The sequence below is a fragment of the Molossus molossus genome, unplaced genomic scaffold (genome assembly GCF_014108415.1).
Source record: "Molossus molossus isolate mMolMol1 unplaced genomic scaffold, mMolMol1.p scaffold_m16_p_34, whole genome shotgun sequence".
In the NCBI taxonomy this organism is placed as follows: Eukaryota; Metazoa; Chordata; class Mammalia; order Chiroptera; family Molossidae; genus Molossus; species Molossus molossus.
This window is the reverse complement of record NW_023425371.1, coordinates 1,067,828-1,083,812: the sequence shown is the minus strand read 5'-3', so window position 1 is coordinate 1,083,812 and position 15,985 is coordinate 1,067,828. Positions and strand designations below refer to the sequence as shown.

The 15,985-nt window shown below is 40.4% G+C and overlaps 1 protein-coding gene across 15 annotated transcripts in view; it reads right to left on the bottom strand.

Moving 5' to 3' along the window:
* Nucleotides 1-15,985, bottom strand: part of REV1 (REV1 DNA directed polymerase) — a 112,675-nt gene that overhangs the window by 14,102 nt on the left and 82,588 nt on the right. For all 15 annotated transcript variants that reach the window (XR_004961984.1, XM_036281408.1, XM_036281407.1 and 12 more), the window contains 3 exons: nt 12,516-12,644; nt 9,584-9,738; nt 7,348-7,467 (listed from right to left, as the gene is read on the bottom strand). Coding sequence is in view for 14 of the 15 variants with exons in the window: in XM_036281403.1 (XP_036137296.1) it covers nt 7,348-7,467; nt 9,584-9,738; nt 12,516-12,644 (404 nt within the window). In the remaining variant the exon portion in view is untranslated. The remainder of the gene's footprint in view (nt 1-7,347; nt 7,468-9,583; nt 9,739-12,515; nt 12,645-15,985) is intronic.

The following is a 15,985-nucleotide window of genomic DNA, read 5'->3' as shown; positions in this document are numbered from 1 at the left end:
CAAACTGCAACTGAGGTACGTGCCCTTAGCGGGAACCGAACCCGGGTCTCTCTGGACCACAGGCTGACGCTCTAACCGCTGAGCCAAACTGGCCAGGGCCCCTTAAAAATTTTAAGTGACATAACCAAAGCAACTCATAGACTGAAGATTTTTCTGTGTGTGTGTGTGTGTGCAAATCATGCCAGTCAAGTTATTTCTAGAAACTTCTCAATTTGGGATCCACATACAGGAGGACCAGAATTTCTCAACTATGTATAAGTAAGGTCTCAAAAGGATATAATTTTTATTTATTAGTGAATAACGTCAAGATTTCTATCTTATACACAGAATCAACTAATTCAGCTCTAGTGTGACTTACAGACATATGAGGAAATTCATGCATGTTAGGATTCTGCTATGATTTTGGTGATGGCAAACTTAACGATATAGTTTCAACCTCATTTTCTTTTTCTTTTTGTATCCTCACCCGAGGACATTTTTTGTTCAGACAGAGTGGGAGGGCGAGAGAGGATGAAAGAGAGAGAGAGAGAGAGAGAAACATCAACATGAAAGGGACACATCGAGTGGCTGCCACCCCCACGACCCCAACCAGGGCCGGGGACAAACTGCAACTGAGGTACGTGCCCTTAGAGGAAACTGAACCCGGGTCTCTCTGGACCACAGGCCGACGCTCTAACCTCTGAGCCAAACCGGCCAAGGCCCAACCTCATTTTCTTTAAATGAGAAGCACAACAAGAACTTACAACATAGACCCAAACCTGAAAATGTTATTTTCCTACATACTGGACATAGTAGTACCAGTGACCTAGGATGAACATTCCTAAGCAAACCAAGTGGCAGAAGAGGGTTAGGGGAAGAGAAAGATTCCTTTTATCAACAAAGACTCTCCCTGGAAAGGTGTCACCTTTCTCCAGCTGGGCCAGCACGCACTGGTCTCCCTGTCACACTGTTCAAAATGCAAGGTTGGCCCAGCCAGTGTAGCTCCGGATTGAGCATCATCCCATGGACAGAGAAGTCCCGGTTTGACTCCTGGTCAGGGCACATGCCCGGGTTGCAGGCTCGATCCCCAGTGAGGGGTGTGCAGGAGGCAGCTGATCAATGTTTCTCTCACATCAATGTTTTTCTCCCTCTCTCTCAAAAAAATTAAAAACAAAATGCAAGGTTGGAGCCTCACTCAAAGGATGCTGATGGGTTCTGTTGTTTTCAATTTGCCTGAAAGTCTAATACGTATCTAGGAAAGATATTTTAGAGTAAGAGAAACAAAAGTTCTTATTAAAATGGCCTCCAAACTGCCCTGGCTGGTTTCGCTCAGTGGTTACAGTGTCGACCTGCGGTCCAGAGAGACCCAGGTTCAGTTCCCGCTAAGGGCACGTACCTCAGTTGCAGTTTGTCCCCGGCCCTGGTTGGTCGTGCAGGTGGCAGCCACTCGATGTGTCCCTTTCACATCGATGTTTCTCTCTCTTTCTCTCTTCCTCTCTCCCTCCCGCTCTATCTGAATTTAAAAAATGGAAAAGTGTCCTCGGGTGAGGATTTAATTAATTAATTAATTAATTAATTAAATTAAAATAAAATGGCCTCCAAACCATCAAATCAGTATTTCTCATCAATGAGGAAAAGACTGCATCCCTGGTCATCTACAGGATCCTATCAGAGAGCTCAAAGTGCATTCTGATGGCTGCCCACCACGGTCACTCCTGGCTCCTATCCTGAGTGTCTTCAGTAGAAGGAACACCCAGTCTGGCCAGTTTCTGCCAGGAGGATCTCTTGAAGCAGCTATGCATGACACCAGGTCAGGAGGCTGTCAACTTCACAAAAGACAAGTTTAAACCATGGGAGGGGACCAGACAAGTTTAAACCAAGAGAACTGCTTCCCTAATGGAAGTTAGACAAAGATGTTAAGGGTCCTGTCTTCCATCTGTACCATTTTAAAGTTCAAATCAGAATGGAGAACAAGAGCGCCAGCGTCTGAGTTAGCAACAAGCAAACCTCCCAGAGGAACACCGTTCACAAAAAGGTGAGATTCTAAGTGAAACCTCCTATTTTTCAAGGTAGGGAGGAGAAACACAGGGAATAGACAAATCATATACTAGGCTGGCCAAAATCAGAGAGACAAGTCTGATAGACACCTTCCTATTCATGTTCATTTTCTCCTTCTCATCTCTGCCCTGCTCACCACCCTCAAAATGTAACCACGATCTCTCCCTTACAGGTCTGGAAGCCAATCTGTCCTCAGTGACTTGCAAACTCAGCAAGAGGCAATAATAATCCTGGAGAGAGAGAGAGAATGTGTGTCGCACACAGCGCGCGTGTGTGTGCCTGTGTCTCAGGGTGGGCCGGGGGAAACATACAGTTTTTTGAGAGTATCTTGAGTACACTAAACAGAATTATTATTCACTAATAGGTACAAAAGAAAGGCTATTATGTTAATCCACCAAATCAGCCACAATAAACAAAAGCTAACTGAAATGTCCCGGTAGGGAAGAACAGATCTCTCCATCACAAACTCATCCAGTTCAAGGGAGTAGCCTGAAGTCCGGTGTGGGAGGGAGGCATGGGGGCAGTCAATCTCTAACCCTGTTATTTGGAGTGCAGTGGAAAAGTTAAGCTTGGAATCAGCACCAAAACCACAAGAGGGTGTCTAATCTAACTGACTGCATCATGTAAGTGTTTATGAGGAAAGAAGGTACGGCTAAGGAGAGAGTAACAGGGTCTCAAGGCTCACTGAGTGCAGTCACCTAGAAAGCAAAAAGTGAAGAAAGATATGCTACTTCAGAACAAGTCTCAGAGAAGGAGAGAAGAAAATCATAGATGTGGAAGCTGCTGGTCAAGCCATGGGACAAAGACTTGGTACCGTCCATGAGTGGGAACCATTTCTTTAGACTAGAAATGGCCACCAATGTCTCCTCCCTGCCATCAGACCGTGACAGTCCAATAGAGCCACAGGAGAGTCAACTGTCAAGAATCAAGTCTCACCATCCAAATGAGTGCTGTCCAGCAGAACTTTCTGTGATACTGGCAGCATTCTACACCTGTGCTGTTCAACTGAGGAGGCACCTGCCACCTGTGGCTACTGAACACTGCGTCCCGTACAACCGGGGGCTGAACTGTAGCTCTAGTCAACTTTAATGAGTGTCACTAGCTTCCTTTGGCTAGTGGTCACCGTACAGGACAGTGTGAATCTTTATGTACACCTACACATTCCTGGTATTTATGAGAGAATAGATGGAAACCACAGACTGAGTGCACAAACCCAGAGCAGGCTGAACAGGTAGAGGGCCCTTAAATTAAGGGTACATGCCCAGAATGAAAACCTTTTCAAAGATGCAAAGGACAAAGGGAAATACCTATTGTTCTTAGAGACCATCTTGTCTTTCATTAGATAAACAGATTTTATTAAGTAATTTGTTAGTCTAACATATAATCATTATACTATGGAGTTCCCCAAAACAAACTTAACTAGTGTGATTTTCCTTCTTGTGTAGCTACAATAATTGTGTACACTCTGTGCTAATAAACACTTCTCAGGGCCAAAGAGAGCTTGTGGAGGACAAGGAGTGAGGTGTGGAAACACTGAATTTCTTCTAGTTATTGGTTGGAGAACAAAATTTCCTAAAAGTACATTCCACAAGATATTACTAGGTATTACATATCCATCTTCAAATATCTTTGGGAGGTTAGTTTTTAACAAACATAAATAGGTTTCTTTATTGTAAGAATTCTCAACTATGTGCCTCCCCCCTAAATGTTCCTACATTTGCGTGAATCCTTTGAAGAAACAGCTTGTACTCTTTAGAACAAACTTGGGGAACTAAGAATTACAAAACCATCCAGGATAGCCCGGTCAGTGTGGCTCAGTGGATTGAGCATTGTCCCATGGACTGAGAGGTCTCAGTTTGATTCCCCGTCAGGGCACATGCCCAGATTGTTGGCTCGATGCCCAGTAGGGGGCATGCAGGAGGCAGTTGATCAATGTACCTATCTCACATCAATGTTTCTATCTCTCTCTCTACCTTCCTTTCTTTTTAAAATGTTTTTATTGATATTTTAGAGAGAGAGAGAGAAACATTGAAAGGCTGTCTCCTTCACGCCCCCTACTGGGGATCAAGCCCCCAACCCGGGCATGTGCCCTGACTGGGATTTGAACTGGGACCCCTCAGTCCATGGGATGACACTAGATCCACTGAGCCACAATGGCTGGGCTGTCCCTTCCTTTCTCTCTAAAAATCAGTAAAAACAAGCAACAACACCAACAACAACAAATAAAGCCATCCAGGACAGGGATAACAGAGAAGGCTAACATTTTTACACCTAAAATGTTTTAAATTAAGAATCTGGTGATTTTATAAAAGTCAACAGTTTAAACACATGAAAATCACACAATTTTGGGTGAATTCAAGCAGTTTTTGAAAGAGAAATGATGCCACGTGAGGAGAAGGTAGCCTGATAGAGGAGCCAACCTTGTGGTCTCCCGATCTTTCAGACATCTGCTTGGAAATTCAAGGCTGTGCCTAAGAACCTCACGCTTGCCCTTCAAGAAAGAGAGAAAGTCCCTCCAGCCAGGAAGCAAATAAAGGTGAAAGGTAAGACTGCGAGGCCAAGGAACTAAAAATTCTCTATTTCTGTGTAAAAATACCAACAACAAACAAATAAATAAACCCTACAAAAATGATTCATTTAAAGATGGTGTTATGGACTGAACTGTCTCCTCAAAATTCATATATTGATATCCTAATACCCAGTACCTCAGAATGGGGCTGTAATCAAAAATAGAGCCTTGAAGGGTAAAATAAATTCATGAGTGGGCCCAACCCACTATGACTGGCATCCCTACAAGAGGAGAGCAGGACACAGGTGCACACAGAGAAGAGACTGTGAGGACACGGGGAGAAGATGGACATCTCTCTACAAGCCACAAGGAGGGAGGCCTCACAAGAAATCAGCCCTACTGACAACTCAGTCTTGGACTTCTGGCCTCTAGAACCTTGAGGAAAAAACTCCTGTTGTCTGAGACAGCCAGTCTGTGGTATTTTGTTATGGCAGCTGTAGCAAACTACTAGAGACGGCTAGTTTATAATAAACATGAATTCAGATTTCACGTGCAGCTCTAAATATACCGGTTCTTTTTTATATAAAACTGCAATAAGATATATGATTAAACTGTTTAAACTGTGTTGTCTAAAAAGGTAGAGTAAATCCTCACTTAATGTCATCAATAGGTTCTTGGAAACTGTGACTTTAAGCGAAACGCAAGGAAATCAATGTCAGCCTAGGCTCATTGATATAAACAAGAGTTTCTACAGCATATATCTAATCACAAAAAACATCACCAAACTTCTCCATAAAGATTTCACTCACTCCTAATATGAAGTATTGAAATAAATGTGAACTTTACATATACTTGAAAAGTAATAAAAACAAGCAAGGTCATTATTTTCCAAGCCCCAGATTAAAGCCCAGCCAGAGCCCACCCAGCAGCTCAGGGCACCAGGTGGGACCCACCTGCACTGGATGACCTTCCATTGCAAGGCCACCCCTACACACCCACACTCATTCAAACTAGAGACAATTTAGACACCCTGATTCCCCTCACATGAACATATTGTAGGGTGTAGGAGGAAACTGGAGTCCCTGGAGAAAAGCCACACAGAATAGAAAGAACATGCCAACTCCACAGACAGTGGCCCTGGGGAATCCATTTTTCTCTCTCTTCAACATCATAAACAAAATTACATTGAACCAAATGACATCGTTCAATGGCCTGGCTGTAATATGCTAGCTTGATTTTATAAGGTTAATTATTCAAATTTAACCTCAAATGGACCATCAAAATGTCGTATTTCACATTTCTGACACTAATACATTCTTTTAGGGTATTTATTAGTATGTCAGAAAGCTTTAAAATTAACTCATTATAAAATGGCATTTGGGTTATTTAATATTTTATGGCCAATAACAGAAATTTCTTAGTTCAGATATACTTTTATTAGGCTTAAGCATATACAGCTGAAAATACCACTAACTCCATTTTTGACATACAAATGATTTAAAAAATCTTCATAAAAAATATGCTGCCTCACCCTGGCCGGTTTGGCTCAGCGGTTAGAGTGTCGGCCTGCAGTCCAGAGAGACCCGGGTTTGGTTCCCGATAAGGGCATGTACCTCGGTCGCAGTTTGTCACCGGCCCCGGTTGGGGTCGTGTGGGTGGCAACCACTCAATGTGTCTCTCTCTCCCTCCCACTCTATCTGAACAAAAAATGGAAAAATGTCCTTGGGTAAGGATTAAAAAAAAATGCTGCCTTGAACTTTCCCCACGACAAATGCAGGCTGCTGCACAGCAAACAGGAGAGGGTTGCCTGATACAATATCCAGGACTGATTCATGGTTGAGAGATTTCTTAGAAAGAGGCATCTACCATAGAAAGCAAGTCTAAATATTTTATAATTGTGAAAGGAATTGTCCTACCTCCCAAAATTACATCTATTCAAGTCCTTCAGTTACAATGAACTATATTTGATGATTTCTTCATGGAAAGATTTTACATACTGGGTTAACCACTTGTAACTACACAAAAATGTAGAATAACTAAACATGCTGCCCCTTTGGCAAGAAAGATGAAGATGAAAGTTCTACTTCGAACTTTGAGTTAACGAAACACAACACTTCATCTTTAGGTTTTATTTTTCTAAATATGGTTCACATACTTTATACTTTTAAAAAGATGTTTTTATTGGGGTTTTTTTTGAGAGAGAGAAAGAAGGGAGAGAGAGACAGAAACATGACCAGCTGCCTCCTGCACGCCCTGCACCGGGGACTGAGCGTGCCACCCAGGCATGTGCCCTGACCGGGAATTGAACCGGGACCTCTCAGGCCACGGGACAACGCTCAATCCACTGGGACACATCGGCCAGGCTACACTTTATACTTTAATGAAAACTATTTGCTTATTAAATAAAATAACTGTCATTAGTCCAGCAGAATTTTATAAACAAGTGACTCGAGTCTCAAATTTTATCTTTCACCTATAAGTACATTATTTGAATGATGATTTATTTCAAAAATCAAAAGTCAATTTCATCATATTCCCTTTAAAATGATTTCTTGGAATTCCTTATCTTGCTACTTGAGAAATACTTAAGTAAAACATATCAGAAGCAAAACTAAATGTAACATTAAGGTCCTAATAAATCAACTGAGATACTCATTGTGATATTCCAAATTTTATTTCTTGTGGCACTCAAAAATAAATATTTAATTCATGTTTTGGAAAAGAGAGATACATTATAAAACTTTTAGCACTAATAAATGTCTATAATAAAGAAATGTTGAAAAGAAAAGGTTTGTATTTACCTGGTAGATTAGTAACTAGCTGACCTCTGATAAAATCATCGACTTCTTCTGGTTTCAAGTGGTACTGGCCATCTGGTTTTGCTTTTCTAGTTGCCATTCTAGCCAGGAGAATATTAGAACCTATAAAGCAAAAACCAAAAGTTGTTCAAGAAATATTCACAATTATTTTTTAAATTTCTTAACAAAGACATCTATAGACGCGTTACTGAGCAAGTTTCTAAAAACAATGAAAATAAATAATTTGCAATTTTGATCATTTCAAATAGAGTATAAAATGGGCAGAATTTTGTTAAGTATCACAGATTATAACCAGCATGATTACTAAACAGAGGTTGCTCTTTGTTCCAAAATAAGTATCAGATAAAGGAATAAAGAAAGCGGTCCTAATGATTGTGATTCATAGGAATTTGGGGGCAATAATCAGAAATAAGTTCATTTTAACAGCCAACAGATCCAGGCTAGGCAGGGAAATCAGGCCAAATGAATTCAACTGGACTGGGAAAAAAGGAAGCCCAAAGAACCAGAAACTCATGCTATGATCAAAACATGTGTAGGAGAAACTGAGGGCATGAAAGATTTGAAAACAAGACAGATATTGACAGTGAGGACCAGGGTGTGGATGTGAACATGAAAACGAAAGAAGAGCAGAGGTAAGGATACTGGGGAGGTAGCAGGGATCTGAGAAACTAAATGTTAGGTGAATGTGTATCTAAATAATGACATCTCCAAAAATTATGGAAGACATACAAAGAACATGTCTTTTTTTTTTTTTAATTTCTTTTTTTCTTTATTGATTTTTAGAGAGAGAGGAAGGGAAAGGGAGAGAGAGAGAAACATCGATGAGAAAGAACATCGACTGGCCGCCTCCTGCATGCTCCCCACTAGGGATTCGGCCCACAAATTGGGCATGTGCCCTGACCAGGAATTGAAGCAAGACCTCTCTCTCAGTCCATGTAATAATGCTCAATCCACTGAGCCACACTGGCTGGGCTAAAAAACATGGCTTAATTTTATGGAAGACTTATGTAAAAACTATGTGCTTTCCCAGGGTAAATATATATATATATTCATGAACAGAAAAAGTTCTAGAAAGTCACACCAAAATGCTAAAAATGTTGAGTTCTAAAGAAAAAAGAGGAGAGGAAATATCATATGGAGATTTTGTTTTAATTATGTGCTTGAACTTAAAAGAATATATTCTCATCGTCACACTTGAATTAAAAAGGGGTACAATAAAAATCCAAAAAACTAAGCCTGTGCCTGATGCTGGACTACACAAAGTAAGTCCTAAATGAATGATGAGAAGGATCTGCAGGCCAAACACCAGGTGGGCAGGCTAGTAATAGAGGGATGTTATGAATGTTTTGTTTTATCCTCACCCGAGGACATTTTTTGATATTTTGTTCAGATAGAGTGAGAGGGAGAGAGAGAGAGAGAAACATCGATGTGAAAGTGACACATCGAGTGGTTGCCACCCACACGACCCAACCAGGGCTGGGGACAAACTGCAACCAAGGCACGTGCCCTTAGCGGGAACCGAACCCGGGTCTCTCCGGACCGCAGGCTGACGCTCTAACCGCTGAGCCAAACCGGCCAGGGCGGGATGTTATGAATGTATCGACCATGTTTTTACTTTCTGTATCTTAGGATATTTTGACATATTAAAAATCTCGCTGGACAGGGGGAGACTTGCCCTCCCAGGGCTAGCTCATTTCTAAAGAGAGTTAACACTGAGAACACGCCTGAAAAAAACCCCAGTAAAGACTCAGAACTAGGACTTCCTGCTTCTTCCTCTGGACCAAACCCTGGTGCTTCCCCCGGTGGTCCTGAATGGTATGGCACGCCCCCGGTCCTCTCAGAAAAGGTTAAGTCATAAAAATCCTCCTTCAATAGCACTGGCCTCCTTTATCTGTATAAATTAAAATCCCATGGATACAAATGAGACAGAGAACTTCAAAGAAAGAAGGGTTTTTGAATGAGAATGGAAAAAAGTATATTGTTTACAAATACTTGTTTATTCCAAAGATATTATCAACCACCTACTTGCACTTCCCACACTTTCACCTCATGTACTGCACAACTGTGAGCAATGCCTTGTAAGAACTGTTGAAGAGGCCTATGCAGTAAGGTAATAAAAACAAAATCTAAAAATCACTCCAAAAATTAAATGATATTCAGTGATCTCAAAGCAATGCTTTGAGTAAAGTGAACAATAGAAGTGAAGCTGGATACTAACCAATCCCAACAGAAGCAGCACAGTTAGTCTGGTCTTTGATTTCCGTGCGAACAGCATTTGCAAATTCATCAGGAGTAAGTCTGGTCTCCGCAAGGATTTCTGTGATGTCCACCAGTGCCTCATCACAGCTGACTGCTTCAATGTTGTGCGTGTAGCTGTCAACACAAAGCACAGCCAATGAGGCACAGCTACAGCCTGCCATCCCTCATCAGAAATGTGCAAAACATGGTTATCTTTCTTCAACACATCATTACAAGACTTAAGATAAAAAAATTAGCATTTTCATTAATCTGCCCAAGCGCCATTATTTAGTCACCTAACTTTTAACTGCAAAGTTAATTAATTAGTGTTTTCTCTTTTTCCATATTATCTACCAGAAACACAGCAGAAATTATCACTCCAGTTTCTCTATACTGAGAATACCTTTACAAACCTGTGAATAGCTGAAAAGTAGTGGGTGAGTTAGAACTGTCAACAATTAATCTAAAATTTTTTCAGACATGATTTACCAGAATTCTTAAAGAATAGAAACATTATTCAAATCTGTCAAATAAGTAATCAATGCTGTCCTAAGCAAAAAGACCACAATTACATACCATTCACTGTAGCAGGCCTAGGATACAGTAAACAATGGCCAAACAACCCCAAACACTGTCTAAAAGGACACCATTTACATTTTTAGCATGTGGAATTATTTTAATTTTGGGTTTTTATTTTTGATCATGATGTATCCACACAAAAACTTGTTCTAACTAGAGAAAAGGAAAAGAACGAGGAGAGTTGGCGTGTGGCTCCGATGCTAATTAAATACATGGGCCACAAATGAGAGGCAACGAGAGGCACCTCAGGATCAAAATGTATCTTCAGTAATCCACTTGGTAATGTATACTAGGAGGGACAGGCTTCATCTTTCATCTACACCTTACTGCAGGTAACAAATCAGACTAATTAATGTGTATATTCACTCAGAAACGAATGTCTTGTTTATGCTTAAATAAATGGTGATCCGAAAGAGCAGAAGGGCACCCCTGACTGAGGAATCTGTTTCCGAGTGAAAGCTGCCCTGAGGCATGGTCATTAGGAAGCTGAGGCAGGATTTCCAAAGGGCATTAGGAGAGTATCACTGACAACCCCACCCCACCCCCCGCCCCCAAGAATAGCCGCATGCCACTGAAAATGTCTTAAGAGACTAAAATTCTATCAGGACTAGTACATGCATGGCTGGTAGTTGGCTCTGGGAGCCAGAACACCTGAGGACCACTACTCAGCTAAGTCACCCATTCCCAGCCCTTATTCGGACATTATTACTGACCTCAGCTTTATGTATTTATTGTCTGTTAACCCTCACCCAAGGATCATTTTCCCATTGATTTTTAGACAGCATGGAAGGGAGAGAAAGAGAGAAACATCTATGTGAGAAAGATACAGCGAATGGTTGTCTCCCACAGGACCCCAAGAGATCAAGGATTGAACTTACAACCCAGGTACATGCCCTTGACTGGGAATCTAACCCAAGACCCTTCGGTCTGTGGGCCGATGCTCTAACCACGGAGCAAAATTGTCCCAGGCCAGAAGAGAATTTAAAAAGCATACTCTTTACTCAGCAATATGGACATTCCCGTATTTTGGTCTTAAAGACAGCTGAGATTACACCTGGGGCTCAGCACTCAGAGCTACATACTGATGCTGGACAACTTCATCTGTCCCTTTACATTTTCTCTCCTGCTTAAGTAAGCTCTCACAAAGGCAGACAGATCGGACCTTATTCTTCTCTGTAGGATCAGCAGCATCAACAGCTGTCTGTATCAATAGACACTTAACAGAAATTCAAAGTAATGCATAAGAGTCATGGAAGAGGTGAACACAGAGGCAAAAAGTCTGTCTCCTAGACCATTAATCAGCCCAAGGGTTGGCACACCTTGGCCTACTGTCCAGAAGCCTGTTTTGGCCAATAAAATGTAGTGGAACACAGCCATGCCCACTTACAAGATACCATCTGTGGCCGCTTTCACGCTACACAGGAGAGGTGAGTGGCGGGACAGAGACCTTAAACGGCCCATCACAGAGAAAATGTGCCAACTCCTGCTTTAGGACACATGTGGTCTGGCATATACTTATTTTAAATTTCGAGTTCTGAATTGATATTAAATATATCTACACTGTAAATGTTTTTAAATTAATCTCCTTTTCTCAAGCCAACTAACCAAACCACCTTGAAACTATTACTAAAACTAACTTTTACAAAAACTAACTTCTTGCATACCTAATAATTTAAGACAAAGGATTTCAGAGAGTCTCTACTTGCTATCCAGTCAGTTCTACAAAACTGTAATTCCAATGTAGTAAGAGGGAATAATAAGCAGGTTTCAACATTCCAATCCTTCAGCCCTGGCCAGTTTGGCTCAGCGGTTAGAGCATCAGCCCGAGGACCAACAAGTCACTAATTTGATTCTGGTCAAGGGCACGTACCCTGGTTGCAGTTCATCCCTGGCCCTGACTGGAGTCGTGCAAGAGGCGACCAGTTAATGTGTCTCTCTCACGTTGATGTTTCGTGCCTCCCCCCCACCCCCAACTCTACCTGAAGATAAATGGAGAATTTTCCTCAGGTGAGGATATAAAAAAAAATTCCAATCCTTCATCTATCTGATTCCATGGAAAGAAAACGAGAACCACTGACTACAAGCTTTGTACACAGAAAACAGACTTTACATCTGACTCTGAGCTTAGCAGTGCAAAAAGATGGCGCCACCAATGACTGGAGCTGCTCAAAGAAAGGAGAAAAGGCTGTCATACCGGGATGCTGAGGAAAGGGTTCCTAAAAGAGAAACAAGGTCCAGCAAAAGCGATTCTGACAATCTGAAAGAAACTGGACTCTTTAACATCAGACAGCAGAAGAAGGGGAACAGACATGCAGGGACATCACTTACTGTACCTTGCCAATGTCTCATACAATGTGCGTGCGACTTCCTTATATGCATGGAAATCATATGGAACAGCTTGAAGATTAGGACAAAGCTGTTTAGCGTACCCAAAAAACATTCCATTCTTAATGCCAACTTGTCTAGAGAAAAAACATAACACAATGGAGGTTATACTAAAAAAATTTAAATGCAAAATAAAGTATCAAATACAGTTCATATCATATCTTATACAACTAATATATCAATTTTCATTTAACTCCATTCTCATTATGGATAAAAATAAGCATTAAAAAAAACTTACAGGTTTGTTTCCCCCCCACCAAAGGAAAATTACACAACTGTCTGATAGTGTAAATGATGTGTGCAGATGTGCCAAAGTATGTTACCAAAGGTTTAGCTTTTGTCTACAATGGAAGATTTCTCCTAAGACTGAGACCTCTGGTCCCTTTGCAAAGATGCCAGCTGCCACAGGCCGCTGATATCACAACCAGCAGACAGCAGGGATGTGCTATCAAAGAAAAGTTTTCTTCTCCTGATATATGGAATGATTTGGCCAGGGCTCATCCCCCAAAGACAAAATGTAAATAAAAGAACTATACAAAACAGTGCTATATGACAAACAGATAAAATATACTCGTCCTACTACCACCCAGGCAATTCCCTATTGACCAATTCCATGCTCCGCAAGTGCCTCCACAGTGGCTGAGATGCCCACAGCACTGTGTGTGGTAGGACATCAGTCTGGGTAGGAGCCAGGGATCTAGAACTCTGAGGGACCTAACTGAAAATGGTAAACTTTAAATCTTTTGTGTATCTCAATGCTCCACATTAACTTTGATATTTGGTAATATCAATTCATTTTACTAATCTGCAATCAATCAAGAAAAAATATTAAGGTAAAAAGCACAAGCAAAATTATAATAAGCAATGCTTTCACCAGATTACATACTCCTATGGAAATACAAAAAATGGTTATTCTACACATATAGTCAATAAACATTTACTGAGTGCTGATTTAGTGTAGAGGTGTGCCCTGATTTAAGACACACAGAATCTTTAATTACTCAGAGGCCTCTGACACCCTCCCCAGCTCAGACCACCAGTGAGAGCCAAGAAGGAAAAGAATCCTCCAACTTACTCAGAAAAAATGCAAAATCACATGCACTTCTCATACATACAAAAACAGTAATAAATTATCTAACTGCAAAGCCCCTAGTGGATGAGAAATATCTAACAGAAAGTAGAAATAATTGTAAAGGAAGCAATTACTGTCAAACAGATGATAAAAAAAATTATTTCATTCATTCAACAAAATTCTATGTCTCAGGCATTTCGCGAGGTGGTGGGTAAGAGGTGGTGAACAAAACCAGCTTCAGGATGATCGTTGAGGACGTCTGCCCTCACCCACCAAGGATGGATATAATCAGTGGACCTTGATTAGTAAGGTAGGAAGTATATACACAGGTTTCCTGTTCATATGGGAAAGGTAACAATTATTAATAAATAATGATATAAGAATAAACTCACAATTGTAAACCTACTTTTGCCCACCCTTGTATAATTTAGAAGTCTACATAGAAATACATTAATAGTGTAAAACATTTTCAATAATGCTAGCTACATAGGTTCAGCATGTAAAAACTGAACTTACAAAGGCAATTATTCATTAAACAAATGTGTTATATAAGTCCAAAAATATCATATTCTTACATTTACAATAATTTCATTTTCAAACTCTTCACCTGTACAAAAATTTTCAGGGCGCATTCCTTAGAAGAACAGAATACATCTACTCATGTGCTCAGCACATACATATCCTGAGACAAATATTTAGGAGCCACTAGATACTGTAAGAAAGCTACAAACAAAAAGGAAAACCTAGAGGTTTCCCATAACCAAGGGAAGCAAAACACCTTGAGTCAATGATTAAGAAATGAGATTTACTTTATATAAAATAAATAAGCAAGACAATTACAAAATAGTCTGAAGTGATTCTTTACTACAGTGACTTGTTTTTCCTCCCAACAAAATCCCACACAGGATACACACCAATACCTCCTTAAGTGTGTGTGGCAGAAAAATAGCTTTTCCCAGTTTGCCCTGCAGAGATCATGCTCTTTCTTGCAATATGCTACACTCAGACAATTGTTTTTGGTGTTGGATAGACAATATAAAAAAATTAACAACTAAATCACTGTCACTGTCCACTTGATATACAAAAGACATACATATGGCTAATTGACAAGAGCAAAGGGTCCTTACAAATGCCCATGCAAACAAAGGTTTAAAAATTATTTGATCTTAAAAATCTATGATTCTAGGATATTTGTATATCAGTATCTATTCATCCACATATTGACCTTACTTACATACAAAGCGTGTTCTTTATAGTAGTAAGCATAGGTGAAACTCCTAACAGTAATGCGTATTCTGACCTACATATACACAGCCTACCTTTCTGTGACTTCAACCAGCTCATGTTCACATTCCATCCTTTGCTGACACCATTATTGATCTGTCTACTGAAAAACTCATCGATACATAAAACTGAGCTAACCATATCCCCATTCCCAACCCACAAGTATTTGTGATGCAATTGTGAATATACTATTTTTTAAAAATATCTTCCCACAAAGAAAATATAACTATTAGATAGCCACAACAAAAGAGTATCCTAAAATAGTTTTTCTGGAGACTGTCATTAGCAATCAGCCACCTAGAAAATGGAAAATTACAATTAAAAAACAAAAACCCCACTATTGTTGTTTTTGTGGAGTTTTCCCCCAACTTACACTCAAATTCATTTTCATCGCTCTCTGCATCTCCTTAAAATAATTCTACATTTGCCATTTAAATGCCACTTAAATGGCTGCTACATATTATTTGGCCCTCGTATAGCGTCACTCCAATTGTTTTGTAATACACTCAGCTTAATAATTGCCATCTGTGACACAATACAAATGCACCATCCAAACCCTAACAGAAGCCTAGAGTCTAGACACAACTGTGGCTCCTGGAATCCAGAACCACCAGGAGCTGGGAACACTTCTACCCTGGAGGCAGCCTTGGCAGCCGGGCCAGCATTCAAGTTGGGGACACTGAGTGAGAAGAGAGGTCCTGCAGAGACAGCACAGAAAGGGTGAAGCTTTTCCTTCACCAAGCAGCAAAATCCAACATCAGAGAGTATCTGGGCTTCATCACACCCTCCAGATCCGGGACACAACTGTCCAGCCATAAGAAGTACAAGTCACTGCTCAGTAACCAGTTGGGGGGAAAAGACCAACGTATTGGACACATGAGATTGGCTCTAACTTGCCTGTGCTAATAAAAATAGACTGATGCAAAAGGCATTTGTAGTTAACAATTATTTTTTACTAAAATAAGTTTCAACTCAGCTACATTATAAATGAACAATAAAAAAAATTAAAACAATTTTGTCAATAAGAAAAGCAAAGTTAGTCTGGGAATAAAAGTTGACATG